This window comes from Babylonia areolata, chromosome 9 (genome assembly GCF_041734735.1).
Source record: "Babylonia areolata isolate BAREFJ2019XMU chromosome 9, ASM4173473v1, whole genome shotgun sequence".
NCBI classification, from domain to species: Eukaryota; Metazoa; Mollusca; class Gastropoda; order Neogastropoda; family Buccinidae; genus Babylonia; species Babylonia areolata.
In genome coordinates, this window is record NC_134884.1 from 41,573,152 (window position 1) to 41,597,414 (window position 24,263).

The 24,263-nt window shown below is 41.4% G+C and overlaps 1 protein-coding gene and 1 non-coding gene across 3 annotated transcripts; one reads left to right on the plus strand and one right to left on the minus strand.

Moving 5' to 3' along the window:
- Window positions 1-7,587: 7,587 nt before the first annotated feature.
- On the minus strand, window positions 7,588-15,239 carry LOC143285877 (ADP-ribosylation factor-like protein 2-binding protein). 2 transcript variants are annotated; one of them, XM_076593317.1, is made up of 7 exons: window positions 15,222-15,239; window positions 14,086-14,158; window positions 13,483-13,541; window positions 12,440-12,546; window positions 10,056-10,141; window positions 9,147-9,243; window positions 7,588-8,120 (listed from the first exon to the last, which is right to left on the minus strand). In XM_076593317.1, the coding sequence occupies exons 1-7, from the start codon at window positions 15,235-15,237 to the stop codon at window positions 7,998-8,000; spliced, it is 561 nt and encodes a 186-aa protein (XP_076449432.1). In that variant the 5' UTR covers window positions 15,238-15,239; the 3' UTR covers window positions 7,588-7,997. The 2 variants fall into 2 exon arrangements, with proteins under 2 accessions (XP_076449432.1, XP_076449433.1); XM_076593318.1 differs by lacking the exon at window positions 13,483-13,541 and having other exon boundaries at window positions 15,222-15,237.
- Window positions 15,240-15,432: 193 nt separating this feature from the next.
- Trnag-ucc (transfer RNA glycine (anticodon UCC)) lies at window positions 15,433-15,504 on the plus strand. The gene has a single exon. It is a non-coding gene; the product is annotated as a tRNA-Gly (tRNA).
- Window positions 15,505-24,263: the final 8,759 nt, after the last annotated feature.

Genomic DNA, 24,263 nt, shown 5'->3' on the forward strand with positions numbered 1-24,263 from the left:
GCTGCAGGAGTAACTGGTTGTACTGAAGCTCACCTTGGCTGTTATGTATGCTGTTTTGTATATATAATGTACACTTACTCTATCATCCGCTTAATGAATAATCTGTACAGGCAGCGTTTATTCATTGGTAGTTTTAAAAAAAACAACTTTTTTTCTGTCTTTCCTTCTGTTTGTGTATTCTCCCTTATTTGTGAAGTCTTGAAGTTTAAGTCAGAAATGGGAGTACCTTGCTGTGCTGTCATCAACATATTTTTCAGGCTACAAGCTGTTGCCTTACCCCCCCCCCCCCCCACTTTTGTCTGCATTATTTGTCCGTAGTATCAGCAAGACCCATTGTGGAAATTCTCCTCTTTTCTTTCACCCTGTTTGTTTCTGGCTTTGTGCTGTTTCCTCTTTCTGTTGTCTCTTCCTTGTTTTCTGCCTTGCTGGTCCTTTCACCTGTTCTCCTTCTCCAGAAAGTCTGGGTTTTTTGTTTTTTGTTCTTTTGATGATGATGACGGAGTCTCCCGTCGGTCCGACGGATGAGTAGGCAGGCAGGCTTATCTGTCGGTGTGTGTCCTCATATGGGAGAAGAGGCCGATTCTGGATGCACAGCACTTCCCACAGGTGTTGCAAGGGAAAATGTCTCCAGAAGTTGAGCCCTGCTTTCTTTGCTCATGCTTCTCCTTAATGGCCAGCGTTCTCTTGTTTTCAAACGTCTTTATGTCACTAGAGCACAGCATGCGACAGCGGTCAAGGGCATCAGTTTCCCAGGAAGCAATGTCTATGTCACAGGCTTTGAGGTTTGTCTTCAAGGTGTCCTTGAAGCTCTTGTAGGGTCTTGCAAGTTCACGGTGGCCTTCCTTCAGCTGGCCATACAAAAGCATCTTCGGGATCCTGCTGACTGTCATGCGGACAACGTGTCCTGTCCAGCATAGCTGACACTGGATCAGCAGGCTTTCGATGCTGGGCAGGCTGCTCCTCTCTAGGACCTGGAGGTTGGAGACCCTGTCTTGCCACTTTATGCCGAGGATCTTTCGTAGGCATCTCTGGTGAAACTGCTCAAGTTGTTGAATGTGACAGCAATATGTTGTCCATGTTTCACAGCAGTACAAGGTGGTCAGCACAACAGCTCTGTAGGTTTTCATCTTGGTGCTGAGCCTGATGTCTTTGTTGTTTCACAGCCTATTATCGAGTCTGCCAAAGGCAGAGCTGGCCTTGGCTATGCGCAGTGTCACTTTTGCATCAAGGGCTCCATTGCTGCATTGGGTGCTGCCCAGGTAGTAAAACTTGTCGACGGACTTGATCTTTGTGTCATTGATCTTGATTGCAGATGGGGGTTTGGGGGGGCACTGGCGTTTTGTGAGCTAGATGGTTGGTGCATGGACTTAGTCTTGCTGAGGCTGATGGTGAGTCCAAAGCGCCTGCAGGAGGTTGAGAACCTGTCCATAATGAACTGCATGTCCTCATGGGTGTGTGCAGCAAGCACGCAGTCATCAGTGAAGAGGAACTCTCTCATCAGTGCCTCAAACACCCTGTATCTGGCGTGGAGTCGCCGCAAGTTGAAAAGTTTGCCATCTGTGCAAAACTGAACGTAGATGCCCCGGTCACAGTCTTGGAAGGCGTCAATCAGCATGGCAGAGAAGAGAATGGAGAACAGTGTGGGTGCCAGGACGCAGCCCTGCTTCACTCCATTTATCACAGGGAACAGATCCGATATGTCAGTATTTTCCTGTACTCTCGCCTGCATGCCATCGTGGAAAGACGCATTCAGCTGGAGTAGGCTCTCTGGGCAGCTGAACTTTAGGAGGATCTTCCACAGACCATGGTGGTTCACCGTGTCAAAGGCCTTAGTCAGGTCTACAAAGACCATGTGGAGCTCCTTCTGCTCACGGCACTTCTCTTGCCTGTATTTTTTCTTCTTTTTTTTTGTTTTTGTTCTTTTAAAGTGTTGGTAATTGGGCATCTTTCTTCTTTATTGCACCCATTTTGTTTTGCCCGATGGAAATTGCTGGTTTCGTATGCCAGTTCTATATAATTTTGTTTATGTTGATGTTAGTGGTTTTTGTTGTTTTTTTTTCAATTTCTTTAATTCTCTGATGAAAAATTGATGCTACAGTCAATGTAAGAGGCATGTCCTTGGTTTATGTGCTTGAATATGACTGTACTTGCTCCTAGGAGGGGAGGGGAGGACATGAGGAGGGACATTTCTGCAGGTGTGCTTAAAATTAGTCCTTTTTTTTCTTCACAAACATGTGCACCTCAGTGTTTCATGTCATTTTTTCAGAATATTCTGTGTTTCACATACAGCATGAAAAACAGAAAGAAGACTGAAAATACAGTGATGTTCCATGGTGTGATTTGGATATCAAAAGCAGTGACTGAATCCATGGAAACTCCTCTTTTTTTCTTCTTTTTTTTTGTGTGTGATCTCAGTTGCATGCAAGTCATAGAGCACTTTTTTTCTTTCTATTATTATACTTTTTTCTTTGTGCTCTGCACGTGGCTTTCTTCATTGGCTGCAGATTTCTTACAAACTTGTCACCTGTCTAAGATAAATTGCCATAAATATGGTATGAGATACATACACATTAAACCAAAAATTATTTTTGTAAATCAAATGTGTAGACAGTTTTAACAAAATGTCATAGCAAAATGTCAAGTTCTGTCATGATTGGGAGGATTTTTAATATGCATGCACAATTGAGGTGCTGCATCAATTATTTGTCCCAAGTGTTTTAAAAAAGAAAAGGATCATCAAATAAAAAGTGTTGAAACCACAGATTATTTTGGTATTTCATATTCTTCACAGGGGATGTTACAAACATGCTGTGGGGCAGAACCCATCAAATAAACAAGTTTGATACAAGTGATTATTTTGACATTTCATTTCCTTAAATTATAGACTAGTGGATATTATTGGCATGGCCTCCAAAGAGTTCCTTGCTCACTGCTGTTGGCCCACTAAGACTTGTCCTCTGCCTTTGCACTCCAGCCCTTTCTTTTGCAGGGGATTTGTGTATTTTCCCTCCCATGCACAGGTGCTGTTAATGACCTGAACATTATACTTTATAGTATCACATTTGAAATAATGCAAAGGTTCTGAAAGTCTGGTTAATGTGTTTTACTAGTAAAACATTAAAAAAAAAAAGAAAAAAAAAGTTGTGGAAAATTGCTTGTTTTGTTTAGATTTTTTAAGTGGCTAAAAAAAAAAAAAAACTTATTGAAGCAAAGTGCATTTAACCCTCCCACTCACCCCCAAAAAGTGTCCATTATGTGGTTTATCACTGACAAAAGGAAATGTAAATAATAAGTTTAAATTGCAGTGACAGATTGTTGGTGTGTGTGTGACAGATGTGGTTTCACCAATACTGGCAAGAGTAACTTGATGCAGCTGTATATAATTTCATTCAGCCCTTTTATTCCATCAGTCTGCTCAGATGCCTGTGTCAAGAAATGATTTGTGTATCTTCATCATGGAAGTCCACTGTGAACAATGAAGACGTCACTGACTCTGGAGATGAGAATGCAGCCCAAAGGCAGAGATGCACAAATGCAGCCGCACTGTGAGCAGGCAAAAGCAGATGATGGGTCTCGTCTCCTGTCTTTCCCAGACTGACACTTCTGAAGACGCATGCCTGAACTCCTTTGAAGACAGCCAGTCACCAGGCACTGCAGTCAATGGCAAGGGTTTCCCACCTGAGGGTGACAATACTGGCACAGCAGACTCCAAGGGAAGTTCCAGATAGTCCTAAGGGAAGCTGTGAGGCAGTGTATCCTGTGAATTACATTAATCATATAAAAATTCTGTACACAAGTGTCCAATTATTGGCCAACAGTGACATTGTGACAACGCTAACATCAATAAATTCACCCTTTCTATCCAGTCACTCACCTAAGTAAAAATGGGGGAAAATGAAGTCTTTCAACAAAATTTATTGTTGATATGCAGGTAAACAGCACTGTACAACCATTATGAACAGATAATTATTTCCGTGGACGGCTACATGGCAAATCACAAGCAGACAGATTATCATGAATTAGTCACCGAAGCAAGCATAGAAATGGCTCATTCCTGATACTGCTGCACACAAAATGAAGGTGAAAGAGGATACAATGTCGAGGCTGAGAATGATGGAATGCCAAAAACTTGGGGGTGAAGTGGTGGGATGACATGGCCAAAAACACAAAACCAGTAACAGAACCAAAAATTTGAGCAAGGTATGCAATACCACTCGCAGACAAAAATTAAACATGGCAAGTAAGGAAACAGAAGGAAAGAAGAATGAAAAAACACTTGCTGACATTGCTATTATGTGTCTTTCAGATTCTGTTTTACTGAAACAACCACTGAAAAGAGATTATCAAAAACTTACAGATTCTAACTAAAAATAAGTTTCAGAACATCTTATCTGTGGTTGCTTATAATATAGCCCAGCCAACCACACTGGGGGCCATAACAATGCTGGAAAAAATGTAAATATTGATCCTGTAGAATCTGGGGAAAAAAAAGAAAAAGGAACTACCTGGAAAAGAAAATAACACACAGACAGACACAATGACATTCATGCTCATAAACCTAGGACCTGCCTCTTATGACCATTCTGTCACCTCACACTTAACGCACATACAAACACACACAGAGTTTAAGAAACTTGCTGTGGCAACTACGCCCTCTGTGAGTTTGCTTTAAACTAGTGAGTAACCTGGTGTATAATTTGTAATGAATTTGAAGGCTGAAACCCTTCCAACATAACTGCGCAATGAAAAGTGCATAAGCATCACAACTGTTTATTATAGAGGTACATATTTTAGAATAGCACATACAGAACCAAACTTTTATATGAAAGCTGCTCAATACTTCCATGAAGCTTCTTTTCCACTTCTGTGAATGACCATGGTACATGTACATAATCATAATAAGTCTGAAGAGAACAAACGAATTAACAGTTGCTGAGTATATTCTCCGGGAGCAAGCGATATTTTGCATCACGCAGATACATCTGATGAAGAACATCTTTTAATTTGCTAGCATAAAAGAAAAGAGATAGATGTAACTGCTATAAATCACAATTGATGTGTACCTGGATTTTTGCTTTTTCTCTGCAGTTTCAAAGAGGAAAAAATTATGAATGACTGTTAAAAACAGAAACAAAATCTGCAAGGAATGCGTAACATAAGTTGAGGAATGTTGAATACTAAAACCTGCCAGACAAAACAAATACCTTGTAATAGCCGCATACAAACACACACATCTCTAACGCACCCTGGACTTGAAATAAATGTGCAGCATTTTACCAAATATGCAACAATGGTGATCATGACCTCTCATCTCATCAAAGAATGTGGGATAGAAACCAAAATAGGAATATAACACACACTGGCAAGTAGAGGTAATGGACAATAATCATAACAATTTGTTCTCACTTTGTTTTGTCATGAGGCAAATTGTCAGTGACAAGAAATATCCAACACGGACATTAATTCACTACAGTCATATGATATGTAAACAGTTTAATTTTCCTTCATTAATTTAAAAAAGAAATGACAGAAACTGAAAAGCTTTTTGTATGAACATGGATGGACACAAAGCTGAATAACAGGCTTCAATCTCACTTTCCCCATTTTATCTCACTCTACCCACGCAGATCTGCACCTGCATTTGTTCCCATGTACATGCATGCCTGCTAACACACACACTATTCCTGCATCTCACTATAATCACATAATGATAATCAGATGACACACTGACAACCACACAGGGATTTCTTCAAACTAGAATTTTCAATATTTAGCTAATGAAATGTAGACATCTGAAAAGGATGAGAGAGAGATGTGGAGTGGCGGCAGGAGAGGTTGAACTTTATGAATACTTTTGAAATGGTATAATACCTACCTTACACAGCCTGATGCTAAATCAAAATTCACAGAATGTAAAGGAATAAAAATGAGTTTTGGAACACATATCTGGGTAAAATGTTATTTAAATAATAATAACAGACTGAAAAACAGGAATCATCCAGTCATTTCTAAGGATGGATGATAGGTATCCTAGTTTTCAAAAAAGATTACTTCATTTTGAAAGATTTTGAAGAAGTGAACAGGAAAGACCAGACCATATGCCCCCTCAACCCAAAAATCAGGCCAATTTCTGTCACGGATGAAAACATCATCAAATCACTAACCCAAGTACAGAATAACCAAAAAAGAAACTTTCCACTAAGCCATTTAATTACACGTATTTTACCATGACCACTGGTACAGACTCTGGCTAGGGTCAGATTCCTGTCCTGAGCAAAATACTAGTCCGTCTACATTGGAGCTAAGTGGAAGAAAGCAAAGTTGCTGCAGAAACAGCCTACCTAGAGTATATAAAAAAAAAAAGGTCAAAGTTAAGGTCAAAGTTGTCACAGCCTTTTACGGCCATCAGGCTAATGATATCCACTGAGTCTGGGGGTCAGCATATGAAGGTGGGGTCCAAATCTCTTTTAACCTTCCCCAACTAAAGTCAGGTACCCATTCACACCTGGGCGGAGTGAGGAATATCAGAGTAAAGTGCCTTCCTTTTCCAAGGATACAACACTATCCTGAAACAGGGCTTTGAATCACAGTTGAATACTGTATATAACTTCCCTTCTACTTATGTACGCAATGCTCTCCTTTTCCAGCAGCCATCGTCCATTCCTGCAGCCTGTGCTTCTGTGGGGTTTTTTTGTGTGTGTGTTTTTATTTTTTTTGGGGGGGGGAGTTTTTGGTGTTTTAAAAAAAATTTTTTTTCTTGATTCTAGTGATTTGCCTGCTTGTTATTATTACTGTTGATCAAGTTCGAACAGGGCATGTGCGCAAGAGTATCCTTCTTCATTCGGGTGACTTACTTACTTGACTTATTCCTCTTGATTCCTTGGGGAACATAGGGCCGCAACAACACTCCTCCAACGCACCCGGCTCTGGCTGGTCTTCTTCAGTTCAGCCCACGTCATTCCGGCCGCCCTTGTCTCTGCCTCAATGCTTCTCCGCCAGGTCTGCTTCGGACGGCCAACTTTCCTTTTCCCCTGTGGGTTCCAATCAAGAGCCTGTCTTGTGATGTTTGTTGCAGGCTTGCGTAGTGTATGGCCTATCCATCCCCATTTCCGTTTCTTGATTTCCGTCTCCAGTGGGGCCTGTTTTGTCATGTTCCAAAGTTCTTCATTGGAGACAACCTCTGGCCATCTGATGTTCAGGATGTTTCTTAGACATCTGTTGGTGAATGTCTGAAGCTTGTGGGTGCTGGTCTTTGTCACTCTCCACGTCTCTGAGCCATAGAGTAGAACCGACTTCACGTTGGTGTTAAAAATCCGGATCTTGTTGCGGATTGAGAGGGCTGTCGATCTCCAGATTGGTCGAAGGGTGTTGAAGGCGTGTCTTGCTTTGTTGATACGGCTCTTGATGTCTTCGTCCGTCCCCCCGTCTTTGCTGACAACACTGCCTAAGTAGACAAACTTGTCAACCTCCTTGATGTTCTCTTGGTGTAGTTGCACTGGATCTTGCTTCTTGTTGTTGACCCTCATGACCTCTGTTTTCCCAATGTTGATTTGGAGTCCAGTCTTCTCAGCTTCTTCTGCCCTTCATTCGGGTAATCAGGATAAAATCAAGTCCAGATCACAACTGATCAATGGGCATGTGAGTCCCTCTTCAACTTTCCTCTTGACTCAAGGGAAGCTTTTAGCCACAGAAACTTTCACTTTCTTCAGCATAGACAGACCAGTATGTTGCACAGGACAGGAATCAGAGTCTGCATCAGTGGGTCACTGTAAGTACAAAAAAATAAACATAATTCTAGTGTGGGGAAGTGGGGGGTCCTGGGGATGGGGTGGGGGAATCCTTTCTCCTTTGCTTTCAGTCACTCTCTGCTTTCCTCTCGTCTCTATTTTACCCCCACACACACACACCACATGCTTAAATACACAATGCACAGCTGACCATCCATCCGCTCCACAAACACAACCCAGACAGACTGAAGCCAGCATGGAAAGCTGAGGTCAGTGTTTCCCAAAGCCCATCCCCGACAGCGACAAACCAGCCCCCTCCATGGGCAGGTCACTGTTCTGCACTGCCGTCACCTTGATGCCGTCGCTCAAGTCCACTGTGCGCCCCTCTTTGTCCTGCAAGTCAGTGACAAATGGCGCTGTGTCACATAATCTCACCATGAAAACAAACACATGTGTATATATATATATATATATCTGTATAAGTTAGTTTCCTTTGTTTGCGGTATATGTAAGTGTCGGAACATGAAAAACATTTTATCGAGATGGGTTTGACCGAGAACAATGCTCAGGCACAGGGCTCAATGAATTAAGTGATGAAAGATTCTATAGCCATCCAGACAGATCAACTACCAACATATTTAAAAATCATAAAACAAGCAACAGAACACACTACTGAAAACTATAAACCTGGAAGGTTTTTAGAAATATTTTTTACCTCTATGCAGATGCAGATAGTTGTCTAGGACGCAAAAATGATCATATGTTAATACTGGAGTTCTCACAGTACTGGCAGGCCAGTTTCCCCTTCGCAACATATGTGACTGCCAGCCCTGGCAGGCAAGGAAATAAATTTCTACATTTTCCAGAGTATGGTCTGGGGGAACTTCAATCTATAATTAGCTTCCGGGATGCCCTAGTGAAGTGTAGACCTTTGTTAGGATACTGTGCAGTGGTACTGGGTGGCCACAGCAGCCTTAGAACAAACAAACCGGCCAGATGGTTTTGCTGCTTTGTACGGCTGGCATTCTCTCTGCCAGAAAAATGTCAGGAGTAGGGGTGGCACTACTGTCTCACTCAACTGAGTAAATGAAATGATAATTTAACATATCATAAACAGTTAGTGAAAGGTTTGCTCTTTCCATTGATACTAGATACAATATGATTACTGGGTAGGTATCAAAACAAGAAAGAAGAAAGAAAAGAAATGGCAAAACATGTGACAACAATGACTGTTCATTTCATATGAGTTTGTGATGCAGGAATGCACTGCCCTCATTCCTCTTCAATGAAGCACTTTGTTCTGGGAACAAAGGCAAAGTCTGACATTTGGTCACCTAGTCACTTGCACCTCTGTACACACACACACACACACACACACAAACAGCAGACAAACAGTTGAGAGACAAACTGAATACATACCGCTCTGTAGTCCAGAATAAGCTCTTTGAAGGCCAGAAAATCACTGAATGTGAGCAAAAGATCGAAAATCTCCCCATCTAATTCATCTTTTCTTGCTCTGAAACACAAGACACAAACAACACACTGACATACTGATACAAGAATAAAGTTTTAACCATCATCATAATGACATGATACATATCAAATTCTTAGACAAGATTGTGACAGCAACTAATTGGTAATCAGTACGGAGCAATGTTTCATAGTGACAAGGGAAGTGGTCTTGGAATCAATAAAGTCTTTTTCCTTTTAAGAGCAGATGTGGTGTAGCATATATCTATCAACCTGCACACTTTGACGCCTTCTTGAAACTGAAGCTTTTAACCAATGACACACAACACACACACACACACACACACACAAAGTGTTAACAGCAGATTTTCACAGAGACACAACTTATCCACTGCCTTAATTTCACAGAATTCTTCTTCTTTTTTTTCATGTAAGCCCCAAAAGCATTGCCTTCACTGCCACTGTTTTGTAGAGTTCAAAATGCAAACTAGCATAGGCGCACTTATGCACAATTAGAGTTAACAGTAAAGAGTACTTGTGACCCCAAAGGCTTTTAACTTTTCAGAAGCCCTGCACTTTGCTGGGAGATAGCACATTCACAAGCTGATGATACAGAACATACAGCAGCAGTATCCAGCAAACAATCACAAGAGAAAGCAGGCAAACTGTACACAGCAGCAAAGTCTAAAATCTGCACTGCAGACTTTGTCTGTGAGTTCACTCTACACAGTGAAACTATATCTATAGTGAGTGATACATATGTATTTATTAATCTGTTTATATTAACATGAAAAGAGAATAAAAGTTAAGTTTTCACACACCAATAACCTAAATAAGTTATTTCCCAGAGCTACTCACATAAGTGCTTGAGTGAACTCATCCATGGAAAACTCAGGTACTCTCTTGGAAATTTCATCTACCAAAAATTTTTCCACAAGGTCAATCTGTGACAGAAAAACAAAATAACCATACCATCAAATACCAATTAAAAGAGGGTTAATAAGTGAATTTAGTAGAATAGCATAAACAACAACACATTGATTGTACAGATTCACAATGATACACTACTGACAGAAAAACAAACTAACTTTTCCTTTTTCTTTCTCAAAGAAAAATAGTGCTCTTGCTGCAAGCATTTAGCTTCTACTCTGTCCATATTTTTTGTCTTGTTAGAGCACATAACAGAAACATCTGCTGTGCATGTTCACCAGTATAATGAAAAGAGTAACTTCTACAACTGCTCCCCATAAAAGCCACCATCTTTCTCTGACTCTCAAGGTCTGAAAAAACTAAAGATGCTGCTCCTCCATTCTTTTTTTCAACTTATCAAAAATGATAAAAGCTCATTCAAATTTCAAGTCCTACTGGTACTTAAGCCCAGTACAGAGATCTCTGAATCACTACATCTGCACCATGAAACCCACATTACTTTGAAGAATTTCTAGCTCACAAGCAATGATATATAAACACAAACACTGTCACTTCTGCACTTTCCTTACTTCAAATATAATTAATCCTTTTGCATCCAAACTGCCCACTGGAGGGTAAAAACCCTGGATACAGCAAATTTGTGACAACAAGATGTCTGTTTTCCTATCCAACTTCTTTCTCTGTTCAGACAACTGGCCAACAGAAAAACAGTACACAACAGTAGAGAAATTCAGTCTTCTCAGTATATGACCAACAATTCTCAACTGCCTATCAGAGGACAAGAAACGAAAATCAAAAAGAACATTTTGCAGTCATGACACCGCAATGATGATGCTTCTGTTATCATAATCATGCCAACTGGTTAAAACACCCAATTCTGTACCAAGTTATTAGCTTATTCCACTATCAATAACCTAAAAAATAACACAGAACATTATCCAATTATCTGAAATGCAAACAGAAGTTTACCTTTAAGATATCAAACTTGGTAAATAGAATGAAACACACTAACAAACACATAATAGAGATTTGCAATCAGTCTTTGCGGTTGGTCTTTGTTGTTGTTAACTCTTTCACTGCCAGGAAAATAAGATTTAAGTGAAATCTAATTGCCAGGGTTTTATCACAATAAATATATATAAATTCTCAAAAAATTCTGTGCTCTTTGTTACTGGAGAAAGACCCATAAAAGTATATATTTTCTGAAAGGTAAATGAATAAAGAATACAAAACACATGATGTTTTCCCATTTTATATATTTTTAGTGACATGCTGTTGTTTTGAAATCAGTGTTTTGTTTTTTGTCACATTTTCATCTTGTTCATTACAAACATTAGTCAGGTAATTTGCACTAAAATATATTTTCTGGACAAATGGATATCTGCAACCACAAAATCATACTAGAATAACCACAATAAAAATAAATAAATAAAAAAGAGATAGATACACAATGCATTGTAACTTCTCCAAGTGATAATGTGGATGTGAGGCCACACCCCCTCAGTCTCCACCCACCTCCTCTTCACCCCTCTCACACGGTCACTTTATCCAGTTCTCATCAGACCGCGTTGGCTGAGTGCCACTGTGTCCACTGTGTCCTAATAATAATTCGGTCAACTTTCTGTCATCTGCTACAAGTGTGCAGCCGGCATCACTCACTGATAATCGTATCTTGGCCACTCTCTTGATTGCTCCCTTTATTTTATATCAAATCATCCGATAAATGTTCATCACTGTCTTCTCCGTCAAATTTACGCTTCAATTCTTTATGAGCATCAGCTAAAGAAAGCAATCTTGGTTGATACTAAATTAGTTCGCCACAATCGCATGTCTTGAGCACGGCATCAGTCCGACATTTTGTTGAGCGAGTGAGGAGAGGAGCCAGGCAAACACTGCAGCCAGTAACCCAGCCAAAACGTTCAAATAAAGGACTGCCTCATGACGTTGATGGTGTTTCTAGCTATGAATAGAATCTAGAAAGATTCCCCAAACTAAAGCTACCAGCATTTTTGTCAACGGACTGAATGCAAAGCAGGGAAATGTCAGAATATTTTGATGACGAGTTATCTCGTCATTGTGGCAGCGAAGCGTACATACTTGCGATGATGAGTTATCTCGTCATATAGGCACCCTAGGGGTTAGACTGATTCAGTGCCAGTTCTTTTTATGTAAAGGTGGACAGTTTCATGGTTATCAGACTGCAGTATGGCAAGTAAAAGTTTTACTGTATGCCCTGTGTTCAAAATCATCACAACACAAAATGATAAATTCAAATGGTTGAAGCATGCTTATGTATTTCAAAATGTACTCACATATTCTTTGTGGATGTCTGTGTAAATAAACTTGTTCTCTTCAGTGTCTTCAAAATCCATGTAGTATTTCTCCAGGAAGCTGTTTTGTAACCGCTGAAAGTCTTCCTCTGACAGGAACAAAAATATGCATTCATGTAATGTTAACCGCACACATCTACCATGTGAAATCAAACAGTAACATTTGTGTTCCCAGTTTGTGGATTGTTTCATTACTGTGAGGGATTGATTGGTGTGTGCATGTATGTGAGTGAGTGTGAGTAAATGTGTGTGTGTGTGTGTGTGTGTGTGTGTGTGTGTGTGTGTGTGTGCTGGCACCACTCCATGTACTCAATACAAAACACATACACTTGCAAAAACTCTTCACCAACTGCAATGATGTGTAAACTTTGAGTCAAGTCAACTGATGGGTGAAACAACCAAGTGGTTAAAGCATTGCACTTACAATGAATCTGAAGGTCCTGAGTTCGAATCCCAGCTACTGCACCTGTTTGGTTGAAGGTGAAGATTTTTCCAATCTCCAAGGTGAAAAGATCCTCAATCCTGCTAGTGTCTAAACCCCATTCATGTGTAAACACATGCAGAAGATCAAATGTATAAGTTAAATATCCCATAATCTGTGTCAGTGTTCAGCTGTTAATGAAAACAAGAACATATCCAGCATGCACACCCCTGAAAACAGAGTATGGCTGCTGATATCATGAAGCAAAAGCAGCCAGGCATTTGAAAGTCCACTTGTACACATTTGTGAGTGTGGGAGTTGCAGCCAAAGAACACAGCAGAAGAGTAAGTCCAACCATCTTTGCAGAAGGTTGCTCCTCTATCACTGAGGCAGCATTCCTTAGCCCACAGTTTTGTGGTCAGTCAACATGTTGGGCATCTTGATAATCATTCTGCACTCTGACTTTAATTGCTCAGCACATTACACATTTTATATCAAAGATCATGGCACCTCACACTGTTGGATAACTGTACCACTGCTCATGAAAGACAGGCAGAAGAATACACTCAAAGACAAAAAAGCAATTACTGGCATCTGAACATACCCATTATTATGTCTTCGATGTAGCCTATAACAGCATCAAAACCAGCATCTGCATTTGAACTGCAACAGTAATCAAGCCCTCCAATTATGAGCCAATCAAAGGATCTTCACAAATCATACTGCACAGAAGCTAGCTTCTTATGGAACCTCCTTAATGTCTGTAAAAACCCATTACCCCTTCCACTCCCACCTTATCTTATGACATGTCAGTGTAAATTTATGGCCAACTCCTCTCCCCATCAACCCTCTATACTCTTCTATCCTCACCCTCCAGCAAGCTCTCTTCTCCAGTTAATAATCATATGCACCAATTTACTTCTGCACCTGGTCAAGAACATCCTGACACATCAATTATTTACAAAAAGCAAAGCATCCCATGTAAAACAGGGTATTATAACTGAAATAATAATGGAGAGCCGAGATAACCAAAAACATATCATATGAGGGTGAAACACTGAAAGTGAAAGGTTCTGAGGTCAATACAATATCTACCAGTACCAACCTTTTTTTTTTTTAAAGCACCTTCTATTTATCAGACAGTTTATAAATGGATATTAGTCTAAGAAATAGGGCACAGAAACAAAGATGGATTGTAATGTATTACCATCCTGTAGCCAAGTCTTCCTCTTCTTCAAAATCTCCATGATCGAAGTCCATCAGATCATGACTGCCCCTACCTGGAACAACATCAGAAAAAAGTTATATCAGAACAATGAGAGACATAACAGATAAAAGAACAGAAAGGCTAAAGATGTGTGCATGCCTGTGTCTGTGAGCATTTGTAGACAAGCATGCGTGTTTGAGTGCATGACTATGAGTATGTGTGTGTGTGCATGTGTGCACATGAGCGTATTTCAGGTGTTATATATTTAAGCATTTGTGAGAGCTCTTGAATTAAATGAATGGCATGTCTAGCAATACCTCACTTGTATAAGACTTTTGTACTTTTAATTCCAAACTGTACCTGATAATGAAATCCACAAATGATGCATTAATCACAAAAATAAATGAATAAACAGTACTACTAACATTAGAGGATGGGAAAAAAACAAAAGGCTGACAATTCAAATACTTCAAAATCTTATAAAGTCATTTTACAGTTCTTGTTAAAAATGAATAAGAAATTATAACAGCATGGAGTGTCTGCAAAGATGCTGAACAAAATCACAAGTTATGGACGATAATCTGCATTTTCTTACATCTGTTTTTAAATCTCATGCTTTGTGTGTGTTGCATTTCTCAAAGTTTTGTTTGTGTAATTCATGAGAGAGAGTGAGAGAGACACGCTGAAAGAGAGAGAGAGAGTGTGTGTGTACACAATGTACACATGTGTGTGTGTGTTCGCGCGCGCGCGCGCGCGTGTGTGTGTGTGTGCGTGTGTGTGTGTGTGTGTATCCGATATCTTCCACTGAGACATTACTGGGCAAACAGGCAGCAGCGAGGCGTTAACAATCACTTTTGAAAACAAAATTGACAAATCTGGTACGTTTCCGTGAATGATCTTTTGATCAAATGATGACAAATCTGTTTGCAGAATTCCACCGAACGAGCTTTGGCGTGCCTATCAACCGACAAAAAGAACCGAAGAGTTACACGTTTAAAACTTCTACCTTGGATTTAAGACAGTAATATTTTCTAAACAGATAATATGTATCGCATTTATTTATAAAGAATCAGTTCACACCGCTACATTTCAAGAAAAGAATGAAAAAGAGAAGTCGATGATGCCAGGAGTCTCACCCGTGTCGTCCGCCATATTGTCGGTACCGGAAGTTTCTGTTAGTGATCTTCTGCGAAAAATGTTTGGGGAAAGTTTTTGTCTATGACGTTACATATTTCTTAGATTATATAATCACCACAATAGCAATTCTAAATAAATATTGAGATAAGTGTTAAAAGAAAGCTATAAAAAATAAGTTTATATAATTTTAAAGAAGGCTGATCGACAGACGCGTCGGTGGTGTAACGGTTAGCATGGTTGCCTTCCAAGCAGTCGATCCGGGTTCGACTCCCGGCCGACGCACTTTTTTTTCCCTTTTCCGTGGTGGAGGATAAAACGTCAGCCTGAATTCTTTTCCATACATAATTAATTTGTTTCATAACTAAACTGGAAAATCGTCTACTGTCGCATTTCTTTGTGTTCTCTACCACAGCTTTTAAGAGTTCATACAGTTACTTCAGGAAGTGTCAATAATGCTTTCAGACAAATGAATCCATAAACGCTACGACACATCTACTAAGCAGATGCCTGACAGCAGCGTAACCCAATACGCCGTCAGGTCATGAGGGAAAATAAGAAGAAACGAAGTTAAATACTGGTTTTAAGCACTTTCTGAGAATAGGTGGACTGATGAATGAGACCGCGGCTGCAAAAGGGTGCTTGCGTCAGGGAAATCTCTCAAAGATGCTATCCTAGTCCTCATAATAATAATAATAATACATAGTTTTTCTATGGCGCGATATCCAGCACTAATGCTGCTCAAAGCATCCAGTTGACAATAAACATACCTTAAAAAACACATCAACCGCTATCTGACAATGGAAAACATCCAGTGTGTTCATATGAATGAAAAAGCACACTAGTTGAGAGATGAATCAGATTATAAAAGCTATGAAGTAAATAAGGCTTAGATTAAAACAAAATGCATTTCATAGAACACACACACACACACACACACACACACACACCGTCACACACACTGCACACACACACATACACTATCACACACACACACACACACCGTCACACACACACACACACACACACACACACACACACACACACCGTCACACACACACACACACACACACACACACACACACACACACACACACACACACACACACATTAAAAATAACCAGATAGAAAAAATGCCATCACATATGAGACCAAAACTACACAAAATACTGGTACTACATAAAGTACACAATGCATTAAAACAGGACTACAAAAATACTAGTACAAAGATACTTGTTAACAGGCATACCTTGAAAGACCTATTTCCAGCACATTTGAGATTAGTCCTTGGAACTTTAAGCAGCTTTTCAGAACTGGATCTTAATGTTCTGTGCGGTTCATATGTTTCCAATACAGAGGAGAGACTGATACAATGGAAGAGACTTGTCATCATCCCATATTCTATAAGTAGAACATTAATCATATTTGCCCCGTGTGTTACTCATCTTTTCTTTCAGTGACCGAAAGCTGTGTGTAAAAGCTGACTTCGTAACTTCCATGAAACATTTTATTTTGTATTTGTTGTATTTTTTCTGATCTGAAAAATGCTTCTTCTTTTGGTTTTCTCTCGTTTTGTTTTGTTTGTTTGTTGTTGTTGTTGTTGTTTTTTTTAATGAAATGTCGGAATGTATATTCTTACTTTTCGTTGTAATGACAAGGGCTGTTGGCATAAGTCATGAAAGTTACAGACTCTGTCTGTCCCTTTCTGTCTCTCTCGGTCTCTCTCTGTCTTTGTCTCTGTCTCTCTGTCTCTCTCCGTCTCTCTCCGTCTCTCTCAGTGTCTCTCTCCCTGCGGGCCCCACTGGCGCTCTACACACACACTCTCTCTCTCTCTCTCTCTCTCTCTCTCCCTCTCCCTGGTCCCACTGACGCTCTGCACACACACACACACACACACACACACACACACACACACACACACACCACACACACACACACACACACACACACACACACACACACACACACACACACACGTACGCGCGCACACACACACACACACACATGCACTCACGAATGGTCCAGGGGAGATGATCCGTACTATCTTGTCGATAGTGATGGATTGTTTCCCGTTGACAGTAGATTTGAGTTGCGGGGGTGTGGTGGGAAAGGGGCTGGAAAGGATGAATGGTGTTGCCTCAGACAGGATCCTTGACTCGAAAAACAATTTTAACTGAGCATTCGTTCTTTTATTTTCCATGCCAGTTTCCACACCTTTTATTTTCCTTACCCGCCAAGTTCACTTAAACTTGTCTTTTTACGCCATTGACACTACACTACACCACACACACACACACACACACACACACACACACACACACACACACACACACACACACACACAATATATATATATATATATATATCTTTATGAGCATTTACGCCTGATCTTGAAAATAGGCCCAAGGCGTTTACAAATAGAGCACATACGTAAATATCAAAAAGGAAAAATTGAACACAAGATACCAAACATTATCAAAAATTATTCATCACCCCTGCCCCCCCCCCCCCCTCACCCCCCCCCCCCCCCCGCACACACACACACACACCACACACACACACACATGAGCATGCGGGTGTCAGAAGAAGAGCGGAGTTGGTGTGAGGATATGTAAGGATGAATGATTATCAGAAAGATACTGTGGACTAGAAGCCTCATGGCGTTTGGACAGGGTCTGTCTGTCTGTCTGTCTGTCTCTCTCTCACGGTGAATGATTTCTCTTGTTTTGTCGCCCGGGTGTGTGCCTGGGCACCTGAACATTTGTGTGTGCGAATGTGTGCGCGCTTGGTTGCTCCTACAAAAAAATAAAGTTTGATTAATAAACGCAAGTACATAATTAAGAGGAAAAGGAAAACAAACATGCGGGTATACAGACACATATAAGCTAGCCTACGCATGCGTTCAATACACACGTACGCACAGTCATGGCACTGGCACAAGCGTGTCCTCACACGCTGAAACACCCGCCACACGCACATGTATCTTCCTTTATCAGACACACTGTTTGAATTATAAAATAAATGAATAAATGAAAATAGGAAGTAGAGTTGAAGTCCTCTTTACACTGAAATCAACGGAGTGGTTAAAGCGTTCGACTTTCAATCTGAGGGTCCGGGGTTCGAATCTCGGTAACGGCGCCTGGTGGGTAAAGGGTGGAGATTTTTCCGATCTCCCAGGTCAACATTATGTGCAGACCTGCAGTGTCTGAACCCCCTTCGTGTGTATACGCAAGCAGAAGATCACACACACACACACACACACACACACATATATATATATATATATATATCATTATGAGCATTTACGCCTGATCTTGAAAATAGGCCCAAGGCGTTTACAAATAGAGCACATACGTAAATATCAAAAAGGAAAAACTGAACACAAGATACTAAACATTTTCAAAAATTATTCATCCCCTCTCCCCCCCCCCTACACACACACACACAATACACACAAGCACACACACACAAATAAGTCATAGCACACAATCATAAATTGTACACAATCAAAAATGCAACCAACAAATTCTCAGTGAAACTATCAAAACTCACTCATTCAGTAGTTCATACTGGAAAGGGATGAGCTGTTGAGAATTATTCCTGACGGGAAAAGATGGGTCTTCAGACTGGATTTGAAAGATTGCAGCGAATATGAGTGACGGAGAGGTTGAGGAAGTTGATTCCAAAGAATGGGGGCTTGGTATGAAAAACTGCGTTGGCCATACGTTTTAGTTCCAGCCGGGGGGAGGGGGGGAGGGAGAAGAAGAGCGGAGTCGGTGTGAGGATGGATATGTAAGGATGAATGATTATCAGAAAGATACTGTGGACCAGAAGCCTCATAGAGTTTGGACAGGGTCTCTCTCTCTCTCTCTCTCTCTCTCTCTCTCTCTTTCTGTGTCTCTCTCTATCACGGTGAATGATTTCTCTTGTTTGTGTCGCCCGGGTGTGTGCCTGGGCACCTAAACATTTGTGTGTGCGAGTGTGTGCGCGCGCTTGGTTGCTCCAACAAAAAAATAAAGTTTGATTAATAAACGCAAGTACATAATTAAGAGGAACAGGAAAACAAACATGCGGGTATACAGACACACATAAGCTAGCCTACGCATGCGTTCAATACACACGTACGCACAGTCATGGCACTGGCACAAGCGTGTCCTCACACGCTGACACACCCGCCACACACACATGTATCTTCCTTTATCAGACACACTGTTTGAATTATAAAATAAATAAATAAGTGAAAATAGGAAGTAGAGTTGAAGTCCTCTTTACACTGAAATCAACCGGAGTGGTTAAAGCGTTGGACTTTCAATCTGAGGGTCCGGGGTTCGAATCTCGGTAACGGCGCCTGGTGGGTAAAGGGTGGAGATTTTTCCGATCTCCCAGGTCAACATTATGTGCAGACCTGCAGTGTCTGAACCCCCTTCGTGTGTATACGCAAGCAGAAGATCACACGCGCACGTTAAAGATCCTGTAATCCCGGCCAGTGTCAGCGTTCTGTGGGTTATGGAAACAAGAACATACCCAGCATACCCCCCCCCCCCCCCCCCCGAAACGGAGTATGGTTGCCTACACGGCCGGGTAAAGAAACAAAACGATCATACATATAAAATGTTACATGTCTGTCTGTATGCGTGCGTGCCTGCAGTGAAATCTAATTGACTGACTCAGGAAATGCATGATGAGCGCCCATTGATGAACTGCCAGTCGGCTCTTCCCGGGATGACAGTCTGTTGTGCAAATGACCCAGTGTTTGTAAAGCGCTCTCAGCTTGGTCTTCGACCGAGGATAGACGCGCGATTGAAGTGTCCGTATCAGTCAGCCATCATTCAAATCAACGTGAATCACGTGCTGAACTCGTCCTAAAACGCAAAAACTATCGCTGCATGCATGACATGGTGAGCTAGAGCCCCGTGCTTCACGTGTAAGAATGACAGTGTTAGTTTGACCTGAGTGTACAGTTGCGAATTTGAGCGTGGTGATTCCCGACAGAAAAAGCAGAGGGGTGCACTGTGTCCCTCCATTATTAATGTGTCATGTGGCTGGTGCTGGGGGTCACAGTGTTGCTGTTCGTGTCGTCCTTTCTCTGTGCCATTCATATCAACTCAAAACAGCCATGACCAACAGTTGTGTCAGCAGCACCGTCCGCACCAGCAATGCAGCATGGTGACAGTTGGGGTGTGATGATCCAGTTACAGGTGAGTGCGTCGCTGTGTCCTGCACATGGCAGCTGCTGTTGTTCACGTACGCATCTCAGTTGAGAGAGAGAGACAGAGGTAGAGACACAGACAGTAAGAGACACACAGAGAGGCTGACATGGAAAGGGGCGGACAGAGAGAGCCATAGACATACACACAGACAGAGGGAGGCAGAGAGAAGGAAGCAGAGGGTGGTTGTGAATGGGACAGCATCACAGCAGGCAGACGTCACAAGTGGTATCCCACAAGGTAGTGTTCTAGGACCCCTGCTTTTCCTGTTGTACATTAATGACCTTCCTAGTAGAGTGAAGAGCAATGTGGAATTGTTTGCCGACGACACAAAGTTGTTCACACAGAGTGACCAAGTAGGTGCTTCACAAGTCCTCCAAGATGACCTAGACAACCTACAGCAGTGGTCTAGAGAGTGGCTCCTACACTTCCATCCAGAAAAATGCAGTGTAATGAAGCTAGGAAACTGCAAATCGGAAGCGATTTACTGCATGAAAGGGAAAAACAACAACGGGGAGGAATACAACCTGGTACTTGCTGAGAGTGACGTGGTGAAAGACCTTGATAACAAGCTGGGCTTTAAGACGCATGTGGCAACAGTTACTGCAAAGGCTAACAAGATGGTTGGTATAATCAGGCGTTCCTTCGATTACCTATCTGAAGGTCTGTTTATACAATTTTCAAGTCCCTGGTTAGTGTTTATACAATTTTCAAGTCCCTGGTTAGACCCATTTTGGAATATGGGCATTTGGTCTGGAATCCGCAGTCAAAAACATTGTGCAGAGAGGTGGAAGACGTCCAGCGACGGGCAACGAAACTGGTTGATCATCTGCAGAACAAGCCTTACCATGAAAGACTCGCTTTGCTTAAGCTACCTAGTCTAGAACACAGGAGGCAGCGGGGAGATATGATCGATTGCTATAAATACACACACGGAATCTACAAGATCACTAATCCCGAACTATAACCTGCTGTACGTAGAGACAGAAGAGGCAACAGTTTAATGTTAAATAAATCACATTGCAGACTGAAAGTGCGCAGTTCCTTCTTGTGTGAGTCGTTAATAAATGGAACGGTTTGCCAGACAGCGTTGTGACTGCCCCAACCATGTTATCTTTCAAGACTAGGTTAGACGTTCATTGGGCCAACTCTCCAAGTATTTATGACCCAGTATACTATCATTAACGCCACGCATGCTGGTATACTGTATCCAGTTGAACGACGAACAGGCCTTCACAGGCCTAAAACGTCTGATTCCAGTTCAAGTAACATTTCATTAATGCTGGAAATGTTCAAATACGTCACAAGCAAATGACGTAATAGAAATGGTGAGATGTTGGCGTTCTCTATGTTGTCAAATAATCAGGACAAGATTTTGTTTATTCTGTGTGAAACTCAAAGTCCAGAAGTTTATTTTTTTGTTCAATACTTCTGAACAATTTTCCACGGTATATTGCACTGCTTTCAATGTTCAAGGTAGGTGTGAATTTCACTGTCTTTGTTTTATTTTCCTTGTTCAAGTTTCATCAGCTGACGCAAAGGATAACAATTCCGAAGAACGTTTGTAATGTGTATGTCGAATAACATGTTTTTGAAGATATTTTTCATCTGAAATCAAACCAGAACGTTCCTTAAACTCACGATATAAATTCCATCATCGTTTTTTTTTTAGTTTGCGTCCCTGTCTACCTGATTTTATTACCAGGTTAGATCAGGTAATAAGGGACTCATATTTGACCGGTGCCAGTGTAGGCTACGGCTTTCTAATCCGATCCTTTATTTTATGGTTATATTGGTGGGTCATTTGTTCGAATGTTTGAGTCTATAGATATCAACATTTATAATCATTGAAGAGACTAGACTTACTTTTTTCCATTCACAGATATTTATCCGAGTATGCTTGAATTTGCTTTGCCGTTTCTGTGAATTTTGAACACCATTGAATGTTTTTGTGGTTTGGTATTTAAATGACATGATATTACTATTGTACTGGCAATCCAAACTGATACTTGACGCGCGACACTTATTTCCTATTTACATAAGTATCACTAAGTTATTGAGATATATAACTCCACTCGACGTCACCAAGGAAATCAATCGTAAGACTTTTTGCAGCTGCAATGAGCGACAGAGAGAAATCGAAGACTTTACATCCGTTCTTCTGCAGTGGTTGTGTTCTTTCGTGTCACACATGTGTCATGCGACTCATCCGTGTATTCAGAGGTGGCATCATGTATGTGTCATGCGACTCACTGATTTTCGCCAAGGTGGCCCCACAGAGGCGCAGAGTCGGGATCACAGGGGACACTTGACGCTGACGTCGATGCCGCTCTGCGGGTGGTGAAAAGCTCTCGTTCGGCGTGGAGTCTATGGCACTGGTCTTCCTCAGAGATGGTGGGAGCTTGTCGAGCAAGAGCTCAATGGTCGGTCGGCAGTTACATCTGCCAGTTCCTTAAAGCTTGATGCTCACTGCATCACTGGAGGTTGCGTTCGACTGTGTTCTGTACAGCTTCCGTGGTCGACCCTGGCTTCTCTTCCCACAGTAGAGTTTAGTGTAACGACCTATTGGCTCACACTTTTAAAGGTTAACTTAATCAGCGCTGAGGTTTTGTGAAGATTTCATTGTTCGAGGGGGTGGAGTACTGGGTGAATGTCCAGGTGTGAGGTCCTTCTGGCTCTCCAAGGTAAAGCCCTGGCTGTCTGCAGGTGTTTGCTATCCTTCTGGGGCCGTATTCAAGACGAAATTCATTTTGCCTTCAGGCAAGTTATCTTTGACATGGCTGGGACCCGCGGGTAAGTTATCTTCGTATTAAGACACACACAGTTTGCTCAGACAGCTAACCCATTGTCTCTTTTAAACATCCTAATGATTCCTGACTGCGCATGCTCTCAGTTTCACTTCTCATCTCACTTCTCATTGCACCACAGATCGGAACATTGTAGAGAGAGTTCGCAAAGCACATGCTATCCGCAAAGCACGCCTGTTTTCCATTTTTAAAAAAGAAAGAAAAATGATGCAAAAGGATCCGCCATTTTTACCTCTGCTTCGTGGGCAGTCAGCCTTGGCAGGTAGTGAGGGTACATTGCCTTCCGGTTTGTAGACACACAGGTCGACTCTTGTGTTTATGAATACTGGGTATTGCTTACCCTCAGGCAGTTTGCCTTGCCTCAAGCAGATTACCTGCAGGTACACATTTACCCCCAGGCACGATGTCTCTTGAATACGGCCCCTGGTGTTCCAATGAGGAAGTCCTGGTTGTTTATGGTAATAATGATGATGATGATGATAATAACAATAAGTTTATTTATATAGCACCTGATCAAACAATCGTGCACTGAGCGTTTTTCAGAACAAGCAGGTTTGTCCAACCCAGTGAGCGAGCAATGACAAGACATTGCATCAAAAGTCCCAATATACTGAGTTCATTGTCCACAGCGAACTCTATATATCTTGCATAAAAACATGCACGTACACCTACATACAGATGTAACAATGATGATGATGATGATGATAACTTAAAGTTTAATCCTGGGTTCAAACCCCGGTCGTGGCACCTGATGGGTTAAGGGTGGAAAATTTTCCAATCTCCAGATCCGCGACAGATGCACAGACCTGTTAATACCTGAACCCCCATTCTGTGCATACACACACGCAAGATCAAATATGCACGTTACAGATACTGTAATCCATGTCAGCGTTCAGTAGGTTGTGGAAACAAGAATGTACCAAGCAAGAGTAAGCATGTGGCTGACTGCATGATGGGGTGAAAACGGTCTTGCATGTAAAAGCAAGCTCTCTCTCTCTCTCTCTCTCTGTCTCTCTCTCTGCGTATGTGT